Source organism: Thamnophis elegans, chromosome 11, assembly GCF_009769535.1.
Source record: "Thamnophis elegans isolate rThaEle1 chromosome 11, rThaEle1.pri, whole genome shotgun sequence".
NCBI lineage: Eukaryota > Metazoa > Chordata > Lepidosauria > Squamata > Colubridae > Thamnophis > Thamnophis elegans.
Genome location: NC_045551.1, coordinates 33,568,780 through 33,581,803, shown reverse-complemented (window position 1 = coordinate 33,581,803; position 13,024 = coordinate 33,568,780). Strand labels below are relative to the sequence as shown.

The following is a 13,024-nucleotide window of genomic DNA, read 5'->3' as shown; positions in this document are numbered from 1 at the left end:
TTTTTGACTCTAAAACTGAATTTGCACTCCCAAAGTAATATTTTTAAAAATAATTCCTTCTATATTAATTATTAATTTCTTGTGTTCTATAAAATAAACAATTTTATTGTATTCTGAATAACATATCATTTCCATTTGGTATCTACATTCTGACACAAATTCTTCAGGATACACATGTTCTCTACTTTATCAAGACTTCCCTTTATTGATGTAACAAACAATGCACTGAAATTTACAACACATGATATTTTCAGTATCCAATAAACTTCACATGCAATTCTGGAATTGTCTATTAGTGCTATAAAGTCTCTTAACAATTATATATAAAACTTATGAAAACAAATTTTGGTATGTTTCATTTTTGTTGATGTATTTTTAGAGTCTGCTTTTATTTTTATTGACTATAGAACATTTCAAAATTAACATAAAACAGAAGCATATTATTTAGATAAACATGCTTATTATTAAGTAAAATTATTTTTTCTTGAATATATTCTTACTGGTTCATTTAGAACATAAATGTTAATTGGCCTTTCTTTTTTGGGGCAGCATTTAGCATCTGAAAAAGCCTATAAGTCACAGATTTCTACTTTAGGTAAGTCTCTGATGAAAATGGAGGAGAAACTTGAGAAAGTCCACCTGGAAAAGGTTTCTATCCTCTCAGATTTGACTTCTGCTCGGGAACTCTGCATTAAACTGGATACTAGCAATGAGTTATTAAGCCGGCAACTAAAGAACACAACAAAAGAAGTAGAAAGAGTAGGTATAAAATAAGTTCGGCTTGATTTATAGAGAACAAACATTAAAGCTGAAAACTCATAAATATTTTCCTAATGCTTGAATTAAATTCTTGCTGTTCATGGAAAATTCTTTACATGTCAGATTTTTCTTAGAGTCACTTGGACAAGAAATTGTCCATCACAGGAAGTATATTCTTGTATCTCTTGATTCATTGGATATGTTAAGAGGGTTAAAGTATTAATACAAGAAATTTGTAAAATACCATACCTTTAAATGACTGTGTGTGTTTGTGTGTGGGTATGAGTGTGTGTGTCAATTTTGCTCTGTGATCCAAGGATTCAGTAGAGCTCAGCCATATGATTCCAGGAAAATTTACAATTATATTATGCATTTGTTCACATGTATTCCATTCCTACTCCTGCATATTCTGAAGCACCTTTTAGTCTTCAAATCTGAAGTTTGCTGAGTCTTATTTATTAGGTATAGTTCAAAAAAGTAAAAAAGGCATGTGTGCTGTATGATTGAAGTCCTAACTCTAGAACCTTGTTAACACTATCTCATTCTACACTGTTCTTGAGAGAGACTTAATTTAAACTTGTCTTTTTTCTTTAAAACAATCAAATATCGTCATTAAATAGATTTGGTGAATACAAATCCATTCATTCTTTTCGGCTATGGGGAGGATGGATCACAAAATTTGAGGCTGAATGAGATTTTTTTTAACCATCAATCTGTTCTGTTTGTTGGTACTAAACATTTTTCATACTTTTTTCAAAACTCCTGATAGATTTTTTAAAATACTTCAGCTGAATAAAAATTATGACAGGCTCATTTCAAAAAGAGAAATATCTGCAAATGAATTTTAGATTAAGCCAAGGCAGGCAATTGTTTTCGTGTTCCATAGGGTCATGCTTAATTTTAAAAGGGTTTAGGGAAGCTCTGAGCACTTCAAGCATGATAACGATGCAATCCTGAAGCCAAGTCTGTCATCATTAATTTTTTTGTGTGAAGTTTGGCCTGTTTGTCACTTTGTGCATCTGACAAAGTGAGTAGTAGTTCATGTTAGTCTGTAAAAGTACTACCAGTCTTCTGATTTTAACATCCACTTTAGTAGTTGATAGTGAAATTGGGGGGGGGGGCTATTAAAATGGATATGGGAGCTTCATGTGGTTCATGTGGCAATCCATCTTGATTTAAATACTCTAAATTTATTTAGAGGGTTCTGATGTATTTTGTACGGGATGGAATGTCCCACAGCATAAGATTCCTCACTAAGAACTAAAGTATTGTCCAGCATATAAAAAGGAAATTATAGATTATATTCTGCTTGGATAACTTAGTGTGTATGTAACTGGAACTCTGTGGAGCTTCAGATTACATCTTACAATAGTATCAAATTGGGAAAATACTTAAATCAAAACATTAAAAGACTTAACTTTTAAATCATATATCTCCACGTCATGATTTGTGATAATTAATGTTCAGTGTCATTTGTTTACAATGATTGGAAAGGAAACCACTTCCAAACTGGCTAGGCAAACTACCATACTTATCTATGAGCCACCAGCAAACTCCACTTTCATGTGTCAGTGATGTTACAGTATTACATTTTGTGTAACATAATGTAACATTTTGTGATGAGACGTGTGCGGGAAAACAGCCAAGGTCAAAAAATACTAAAAACCCAAAAAATTGTATAGTTTTGGATTAACATCATAAATAAAACCCATTTATTTTTACACATTAAGAAATATTACTATACTGTCTTTAGAGAAAACCACTATAAGTTCTTAGCAGAGAGAGGGCTACAGTTTTTTACATTAAGGAAGAAAAGCTGAAAAGATAGGGGGGAGGGGTGTTCATTTTCAATTTACAGTGTAATCTGCTAGTTTTTAGTATACTACATATTAAAGAAAACAAGAGCACTCATTATTTTGGCTTTCAGTTTCAGAATGAATGGGAATCATCTCACTCAGAAATAGAATTTCTGAGAAAGCAACTCAACAATGAAAGAAGCTCAATTAAAAACTTGGAATCTTTGTTAACAGCCAATCGAGAAAAAGAGTATCAATCTCAGATGATAAGTCAAGAGAAGGATTCTGAAATACATCTTCTTAAAGAGCAACTTACTCTGGCAGAAAACAAAATGTGAGTAACCAGTACAAACAACACTCAATTATCACAAATTAAAAATTGCTGTTATACTTTTGTTAATCTTCCCATTTTTACCTTCTTTAGGAGGCCCTTTATTAGAGTAGAAGATAGTTTAATTAAAAATCACTTGAAACTAGAGAAACTAAATATTAGGCAAAACAGTATCTATCTCATGGGAATAAATATATATTAGAATTTTAAAAACAATTTGTACCTTAATATGAAAATGTTTTTGTTCAGTAAAATTAGAAAATTTTAACACAGGTATTTAATGCCTTTGACACAGCACAAATAAATAATTGTTTCTATTTTCTTTCTGGATGCTTATCCAACTATTTTATATCAAATATATTGGAAGCTGTTCTTGAAAAACTAATCCTATTCTTTATTTTATTATATTTGACTAGTTACAGCCTTTCAGTTTAAGTGACAACTTTGTCCTTTATAGTGCTATCCAGAATCGAGATTTTTCACAGATCAAAAACACAATTACTCAACTGGAATCTGAGTTAGATATCACCAAAAGACAGTTGGGCACAGAACGCTTTGAAAGGCAAGTGTGTGACCACATTTTTAATCATTTACATCTGTTTCTCCCAATTAAATATATACATTTGCACTAATCTAGAAAAACCCAGGGCTAAAGTCATTAAATAATGCTACTAATTTATATCCACTAATACTAAGACTAAAATTCAGCATTGGAGAATGCTTACTAGGGAACAAGTTCTATTAGTTACATGTTTTATTATTTCATGATTTAATTGGGAATAAACTTCCACTTGATTGCACCCCACATATATACATCAGATTATTTATCAGATTGAAATAAATCAGATTCTATTTTATAATTAGCAAGTACTATATTTAAAACTTGTGGGTATTTATAGATTGTTTTAATAGAAAAGATTTGTAGATTAATGATTTTTTCATAAAAACTTGAAAATATTATTCAAAGAATGATGATTGAATCATTTCATTGCATGTTTCATATTTCATTATAAAATCCAATTATTTATAAAGTAACTAAAACGCATAATTCATAATTTTCCTTCAATAAGTAGCCTACTGAGAGGAATAGCTCAGCATTAACTATAACCTCAGTTATTGCCCTAATACTTCCAGAATTCAAGGAAATTCAATGAAATTGATGACTTTAACTTGCCTCAAAATTTACCATCCAGGAAAATATTCTGAAAACCACAAATTTAGGGAAATTAGCATTTCTGACTAATTGAGCTACTAAAACACTTTCAGAAGTAAATATAGTATATGCAAATAAAAGTCCAAACTCCAACGTACATTGTTGATCTGGAAGTATAAAGGACTAACTTTGGGCCCATCTTTAGATATATTATTGTATTCATGTGATCTCTAACATCTAAAATATCTTAACTCCCCTAATCTACTGTATAATTTCTAAAACAGAATTATGAACCATAAACATGGGACAAGGTATTGAAAGAAAGGGTAGAGAGGGATAATTTGGCCATATCTTATGTAAATTGTGAAAAAAAATATTTATTCTGTTTTATTGGTAAGGGGATGAGTTGAGCAAATGTCTACTGCTATTAAACAGATTGTCAGGCCTAGCTCAAGACTGACGTAAACAATCCAGTCAAAATTCAACACTATATAGACAGAATCTTGCCAGATTAAATCTATCTATCTTAATCTAATGGATATGGATATAGCCTGGGAGTGGCTGTCCTAAATCTCTTTCCACAATCCAGCTCTGGATTGCATGGTTTCTTATCTCTCTGACACACATATACACTTGGAATATGCTACCTCCTTTCTGGAAACCTGCTGCTTTAACTGTAGTCCATCCCCTAACCCTTCACAGAAACATTCTATTTCTAGATCAGTTTTTAGGCAGACTGAAAGGACAGACCTATTTGACTGTACATACATCGTGTGTTTGTGTGTGTGTGTGTGTACGCGGACGCGCATCCTGTTGTTTTTTAAAAAGACGTTACAATCTATCATAGATTTCAGTTATCAAAATCAACTTCTGTTATTGATGTTACATAGTCTAAATTTAAATTGCTGTGTTATTGCTTTGTTTTGCTGTTTTAATAGATCTACTGCATATGTAACATATGCTTAATTATTAAAATTATAGAATTAGACAATTTTATCCTACAAGTAATCCTTGATTTACAGCCATTTATTCAATTACTGTTAGACTTGGCAATCTGCTTGCCCTTACAATTGACCACAGAGGCATTGCAATTACCTCACTTGCCTGTATCTTCCCCCATCTCAGCCCCTAACCTGGCCCACCAGCACACACAAAACTGCCTTGGCTTTGGAGGCCTTGGTCTGCTACCTGGTCACTTCTCCCCACCCCACCATACCAGGGTCCACTTACCTTTGCATTATTCTGCAGCTGTAGATAGATATATCCCGCTGATGAGGCTGTCTCACTGCTATCCTGTAAGCAGGTTTCCTTTTTGTGATGGTTTGGAAGGCTTTCTCCAAATCACATGAATGTGATTTCAGCAGAGTGATTGCATTCACTTGCTTTCCTTCCTAACACAATATTTCTAATGGCTAGCCACATTTGCTAGCTTTTTGGCTAGAAAGCGAGCAAACATCCTTCTGAAGGCTAGTCACACTTGCTAACTTTATTGTTCTGAAGGCTAGTTATGTTTGCTAGCTTTCTAACCTTCAAGAACCATTGCAAGAATAGGGTCCATTTGCAGGATGGTGTGAGTTGGTGTCAGTAGGAAGGCTACACCTCCTATTGGTTGGACACATTCAGAAGCTGCAGAGTTAAGTGTTCCCAGATATAGTGCAACAGAGAAAGGATTTGGGCCACTTGGATGTGGTGTAGTGGGGAGAAAGCTTGGGCCTGCAGGTCCCAGGCAGGTTTCTGCACACCAGTGGGCCCAGGGCCTCTTCCACCCCCCTCCCCAATGTACCCTTCACTCCAGTTAATGATTCTCATAACTGCTTAACTATCACCAAATAGGGAGAGCCAGGATTACAGTTATTGAGTAAAACAGTCATATGGTCATCTTGCTTAATGACCACTTTACTCAGTGACCAAAATTCTGGTTCTAATTGTAGGGGTACGTTAAGGATTACCTGTAGTTTCATTGTTTGGGTATATACAAAGTATCTATCTATTTATTTATTTATGGGACCAGGTAATTTATTGGGATTTATCATGAAATTTTACGAGCAGGTTTTCCCTGAATGAAACTTATTTGTCCTTAAATGCACTTTCTCCCATGTAAAACTTCTATGATTTAATTTGTTTAATACTTTGGTGAGTTTTAAGAATAGAAAGTAATGCAGAAAGTCACTGGAAGGAAAACAGACCCTATTTCAAACGTTTGATTTAAGAGGAAAAAATTGGAATGATAAGCTTCCATAGAGCAATTCCTTCTTTGCTTCAAGTTGGAAGTTAAAATCTATGTTGTCAAGCATTGATCATTTTGTCATGAATGAATTTAATTGCATTGTCTCAAGTTTTTGGAACAGATGCTTTGCTTAGGATTGTATATGATCTGTAGAACATGGGTTACTCACTCCTAGCCAATATCGAATAAGCATATAAAGCTGCCTACTGCATTAAATTTAGCAGTGAGAGAATGGCAGTTTTCTTACTTTGCAAGCCAGGATTAAAACCTGCCTTATTTTGCCTTTCAAAAAAAAAGTGTATTTCTAGATGTGAGTAAAGAGGTGTAGAATCACCTAAATACAATTCCAGTGAGCCAGAGGGGTGAATGTTACCCAACATAGGAAACCAATCAGAAGTTAAAGAAAAACATAGCTATATGACACAAGTGTATATCAATGCTGGGCTTCATCATTCACAGAATGATGAAGAAAAAAGATCACTGGCTGACTCCAGAACAGGTAACTTTAGACTAGATAATTGACTTAAAATAATAGTTTCCTGTATTCTTAATCTCAGACTCAGATTTTCCAGTGGTATTCACCCTGGCTGTGAATAAAATCCAAATGAAATTCCTCTTCCACTCCATTATTCTGTGCTGGAAAAAGAGAGGTCAGGTTTTCACCTCCTGTGTGACATCCTTTCAAGTATTTGAAGAATGTGGTCATATTACCCAGTCATCTTTTTTCAAGGCTAAAAATACTCAACTCCTTCAAATTTCTTACCAAGAATTGTATTACCAAGTTTCTAGTCCTCTGATTATTATTGTCCTTCTAACCCAATCTAATTTTTCTGCCTTTTTTTTAAGTATAGTGTTCAGAAAATGCCTTGTGGCGAGAATGGCAACAAATAAATTTAATAAATAAATAAAATAAAATAAATGTTATATTATATTACATATTATAAGATAATTATAAGATACTTGAGATGATGGCCTAATGAGAACAGAACAGATGCTGCAATTACTATCTATAAATTTGGAAATTAAATATCTGTTGATGCAACCTAGAATTCTATGTGCTGTCTTTGCAGTTAACATACTGCTATTTCATTCATTTGCAGTCAAACACATAATCTCCACTTACCAAATACTCATTCAACAACTCTTCAGAGTTATGATAGTGCTGAAAAAGAAGACTTATGACAGGTGTGCAAAGTTGCAGCTGTTGCAGTATCCCGGTATTCACATGATCACAATTTAGGCATTTGGCAACCAGCTCATATTTACAATGGCCACAGTGTCCCACAGTCATGTGATTACCATTTTCAACCTTCCACAGGTGGCTTCTTACAAGCAAAATCATTGGGGAAGCCAGTAGGAAATTGCAAGTAGTGATTTTATGACATTGAATTTAATAATTCATAATGATTTGCTTAATGACTGCAGCCAGAACTGATGTCATAATTTGGCATGGTCATATTATATTTTATTATGTTCTGTATAGCAGTGGAGTTGCTAGTTCCATTTGTGGTTGGTAAGTGAGGACTACCTGTATTATTCTAAGACTATCTGTGTGATTACTATTAGCAAACCAGGTACTCCCTATCCTATTACTTTTCCTTTGTATTTTTGTTTCCTAAGTTCACCCCCTCCTCAAGAAGCTATTGCTAGGCCTCACTGTTCAGACCTTGGTGCTATTTCATTTCCAGTTTAGCATCTTCATAAAGCTATTGGGGAAAGTCAGCAGTTTTGTATGAGGTACTATCAGTACGCTGATTTGCATATCCCCTTTAGGTGATCTGAGTGATGTGGTGGAATTATAGTTCCTGGAGGCTATGGGCGCCTGGACAGGATGCAACAGGTTTCAGAACAACCCTAGCAAGATTGAATGGCTATGGGATTTGGGGGTTTTGAGCCCCTTGCTTGGTTATGTTGTATTGGATTGTGACTTTGTAATTTTTTTCTGGGTGTTATGGTTTTTATATATTTTGTATCTGTTCTTATTTTTAATATTGAGAGTTGCTCAGAGTCAGGCCTCTACAATTAGTGACCGTGTAAATCCAATCAATCAATCAATCAATAAAATATGATCTTTCCTGACATCAGTTTTGTATTTCTGGGCTACCATTCTGTAGTTTTCCTTTGTGATCTAGTTCCGTTTTCATTTCTTGCATATATCTTTTTTATTTCAGTTCTTTGCTAAGTTTGTTCTTTAGTCACATTAACTTCTTTTTCTTTCTTATCTTTTATCTCCTTATTGAAACTGCATCCATATTTTCTTTTAACATAGTCTTGTTTCTAATTGTATTTTTAATGTAATCTTCCTTAAGCTTTCTTAAGCTTCTTTTCCCATTAGCTTCTCCCACCATTGCATGTATTTATCCTTATATTGATTAAACTGAAATAAAAGGAGCTAAAACCACTGTCAAAAGTGAGACCAATGTGGAGGAAAGGATGTTTTGGAAATAGGCAGTATTCACCATATAAATGGACCAGAGTCCTGAGGAGACAATAGTTGTAAAAAAAAGCAGATTTTTGGCAGTCCCTTTACATGTATGTGTTTTTTTTTTTTTAAAGTGCTGCTGTGGAGACTGGCAAAAACATTATATTACTTTCTCCTGATCTTTGTGTGTAACTAGTAAGACTAACACTATACTAAGTAGAAGGTAACAATTTAAAGAATAACTCTAGTGGAAATTCCATAGAAAGCTGGAACTTTGGCCTACATTTAAAATAGGCACTGGTAGAATTCCATCCAGTCCAATTCTCTCTGAATTCCATGCAAATGTCTGATCTTCTATATTTTGTTCAAAATATTTTATTATTAAATCAGTTACTCTGTGATCTTTATGTCTGTCCTTACTTCACATCTCTAGTCACTTACTGTCCAAAATTAGGAAAAAATGATTTGTTTCCCTTTTAAAAATTAAAACATTCCTCAGAGATTTTTAAGAGACAGTAACTGCTGGACTTAGGAATTTCCTAAGTATGTGGATTAAGTATTCTTATTTAAATACACTTTTTGAAAAACCCTTTAGGGACCGTGCAGTCCAAGAACTTCGCCGGCAGAGTCGTACAGCTTCATACCATTTAACTTCTACAATAAGATCAATATCACCTGAACGTTGCAGGCACTGGTCTCCTGAGAGGTCTCTGGATAGATCTTTGGATGGGTAAGAAAATGTCTGTTAAAATATATATCTCCTTTCTCTCACTGTTATTGAGGTATAGATCCTCTCTTTATCATGTTACAAATACAACTTTAAATTAGAAATGAAGGCCATCATTTTATTTCTGTGTTGCTGTCCTGCAAAAGTGTGCCCAAAATGGCCCATAAAATCTCAAGTGTTAAAAACTGCCAAGAGAATTCTAATTTTAATTTTTTTCTTGTGTTCTGAACTGTTTCAGGACAGTGATTGGTTCTATATCATGGTTTGCTTTATCATCAGTTTATAAACCACAGTTGGCTGGGTTCTTTTTAAGATAAGCCATAAACCCTAACCAACAATGAGGTTCATGCCAGGCAAACCATACCAGTGGCATCTATGGAAAAGCTGGGGGGGGTGTGTGTGTCAGACTAACGAAAGCACTGTTATGCACCAAGCCCCCACCTTTTTGTATGTTCATCATGATGTCACATAGTATTGTTACAATGCTGACTTCATTATTCTGATGCAAGAAGGCTTCTGAAGATGCTGTTCATAGGAACTCATTCAATGATATTTAGATCCCCTCATGTCATTCTTGATCTTTTGCTTCCTTTCCATTTGCCTTACCACAAAATTACTGATTGTTTTTGTAACAGTTCATTTTCATGGTTTGGGAGGGACTATGGATTATAGAACTGTATGGATTAAACATACTTTGAGATTATCAATTAAATGAGGCATGTTTTACCATAGAGACCGTAAATATTATCCAAAGAAGAATTAATCTTTATAATTCAAGAATTAAAAAAAGAGATTTGTGTTATGTGTGTTTGTGTGTTGAAAGGAATGGACAATTACCACTGAATAAAATACAAAATTTCTTTCTTCTTTCATAGAGATTCTATTTCAAAGGACTTCTAATTGAAGAAGATATGGAAAAATTAACTTCCATTATAAAAATACCAATACATGCCAAACCAAACTCAAGGTTTATTAAAACAATTGCTTTAATCCAATTGGTAAAGGATAATGTTCAGAGTGCTTATTAACTGAAGAAGCCTACATACACAAATATGTTATTTGGGGCATTACAATAAAAGCTATTATTGTTTTATAAAAATTTTATTATCAAAAAGATGTTTCGAAATGAAAATTGAACTGCACACCATCAAAGAAATATATTAAATGAAAAATTTACACAGCTTATTCTTCATTTATTTATTGTATCTTGGTTACACATTTGCTAAATTATTTAATATTTGAGAAATTGATAGACAAAATCAGTTTTATACAACCATTGAATGCTTGAATTATTTTTTTAAGCTGATTTTTTAAGCTGACAAAGTTAGTGGTTTCTACCCCATTTTCTCCTTCTGAGAATGAACAAAGCACAATGAGTGTGCTGATTTCAGGAAGCCCACACTTACTCGACTGCTACTGGAGTTTAGGATATCCAAGGGAATAGAGTTTGATAGGGAGTGATGGACAAGAGAATTGGCAAAATTCATACATATATTTTGTGTAAAGCCTATCCAGTACATCTTCCTCCTCCTATTTTCCACACCGCAACAACTTTGGACAGAGAGAGAGAGTGACTGGCCCAAAGACACTCTGCTTTTTAGAGTCTCCCACTTTCTAGCCTGATGCCTTAACCACTATGTGTTTCTGAACTATGCCATCATTTTCATGTCATTGTCAATAGAATTTCCAAAATTCCATTAAAAAACTTCAGTTTTATTTACATTGGAGAGATCCACCTTATTCATACTTTGATTTACTGAAATCAGTAAAAATAAGAACTTCCTTAATAAATCACAACTTAAACATGAATCCATTGTATGATATAGCTATAAAAATGCCCCAAACTGCATTAACAAAAGTATAATGTCAAGATAAAGAAAAGTAACTCTCTATTCTATATTGGTCAGACCACATGTAAAATAAAACTTAGGTAGAACGGTTGGAGGTATTAAATATTTAGTCTGGGGGAAAATCTACGGGAAGACATGAGAGCTATGAATCTTGGGAGCTATCATAGAGAAGACCGGTTTGTTCTAGGAAACATGGCAAGAAAGAATAGGTTTAAACTTTAAATTATAAGATTATGGTTGGGCATCAAAAAGAATTTCCACCTCATTGTTCAACAATGGAAAATACTTCTCTGGGAGAAAAGGTACAAGATTTTTTTCTTTGGATAACTGACTGGTGTTTATTCTCCTCAATCAGACAAATCATATGCTAATTACCAGTCACAAAAAAGCATTAAGAGGTTTTGATAGAATAAGACACAAATATCAATGGGAATCATTTTCCATTGTCTCCTTACCTACCTACTTACCTACCTATCTAATCTATATTTACCTTGCCCAGAATGGCTAGGCGAACTTGGTTCCTTTGGTTATTTTATGTCCTGCTGCATCAGAAAACTCTAAATTTCATGCAATTTCTTGTCAATTCTGTTGTTTTGACATGATGATCAGAACAGTTTTTAAACCTGTTTGGAGTCAGTGGCAGAACTTAATAGCCATAGAAAAATTAGATGTCTAGCATTAGTCTTCTTTAGTTTCACAAAACTGGTAAAATTTGGTTAGCTTAACTGATTAGCAAGTTGACATCCTGGGAGTTATCGTTAAAAAAAACTGTTTTCCTAGAATCAATAATGGTCTGTGATTTTCATAAAACAATTCCATGTTTGCAGCACCAATTTCCTCTAGTTTTATATGACTGATGATTTCAATTGGACTGGCTGACTGTAAATTGACATTCCTGGCCATTTTCTAAAACACTATTGTATGACTGTTGAATATTATTATTTTGGCTGATTGGGAAGCTGGAGTGAGAGGCTTGAAATACAGCTTTTTCTCTGGAAATGGGCTTCCAGGCAAATTTTGTACCTTATTGCATTACTGCAATGGTCCTTTGATTTTGTTAACATAGCTGGGAATTCCAATGGCCCTTTGATTTTGTTAACATAGCTGGGAAGATGGTGTTCTGGACCATTTTACCCTATAGTTTAGAATGGATTAAGGATAAAATGATTCTAAAAACACTACTGTTGTTAAATGTTCTCATTTATCTAGAATACACCTTCCTTCTACCTGCATCAATATCATTGCAAACATGTCAATTATAGCCAGTTTTTTTCCCAATCTTCAAAGAATCCTATTCTTTAAGGTTTGACTGCGACTAAGCCCCACTGAATTTGAGTGCTATATCCAAAGGCTTGTGCCGTACAGTAATCTGCTTTGTAACCGACGACATTAGACTTCGGTGCGGGGAGCGAAACCTGGGAAGCATTTTTTTTTTCATTCTTTTCCATAATCAACCCAGTCCTCGTTTCTTCGGAGACAAACCCTGAGGAATTCAGCAGAGTTTTCCTAGAGAAGCCAATGCAGGATTGCAATTTCAGGCGGGCGCTTTCCTGCCAATGCTTCAGCCAGGAAAGTGGCACGAACGGTCCCAGGAAGGAGAGCGCCGATTAGAGCGAGCCTCCAGCTCCAGTTCCCTCACGGCTCAAGCGGGGAAGTCGCCGAGCGAATGCCAATGGGCTGCTTCGTGGATGACCTGCGTTTCCTCCTCCCGTCTCCCCTGGCAGCGCCCGGGTCTGCGCCCCGCCTCTTATTTCTCGCT

At 34.5% G+C, this 13,024-nt stretch overlaps 1 protein-coding gene across 1 annotated transcript in view; it reads left to right on the top strand.

Annotated features, from left to right (window-relative positions):
- Nucleotides 1–10,552, top strand: part of TSGA10 (testis specific 10) — a 42,045-nt gene extending 31,493 nt beyond the window's left edge. Inside the window, 5 exon segments of the mRNA XM_032226229.1 lie at nucleotides 550–759; nucleotides 2,687–2,889; nucleotides 3,344–3,448; nucleotides 9,284–9,418; nucleotides 10,291–10,552. Of these exon segments, the coding sequence (XP_032082120.1) occupies nucleotides 550–759; nucleotides 2,687–2,889; nucleotides 3,344–3,448; nucleotides 9,284–9,418; nucleotides 10,291–10,315 (678 nt within the window). The 3' untranslated portion in view covers nucleotides 10,316–10,552.
- Nucleotides 10,553–13,024: the final 2,472 nt, after the last annotated feature.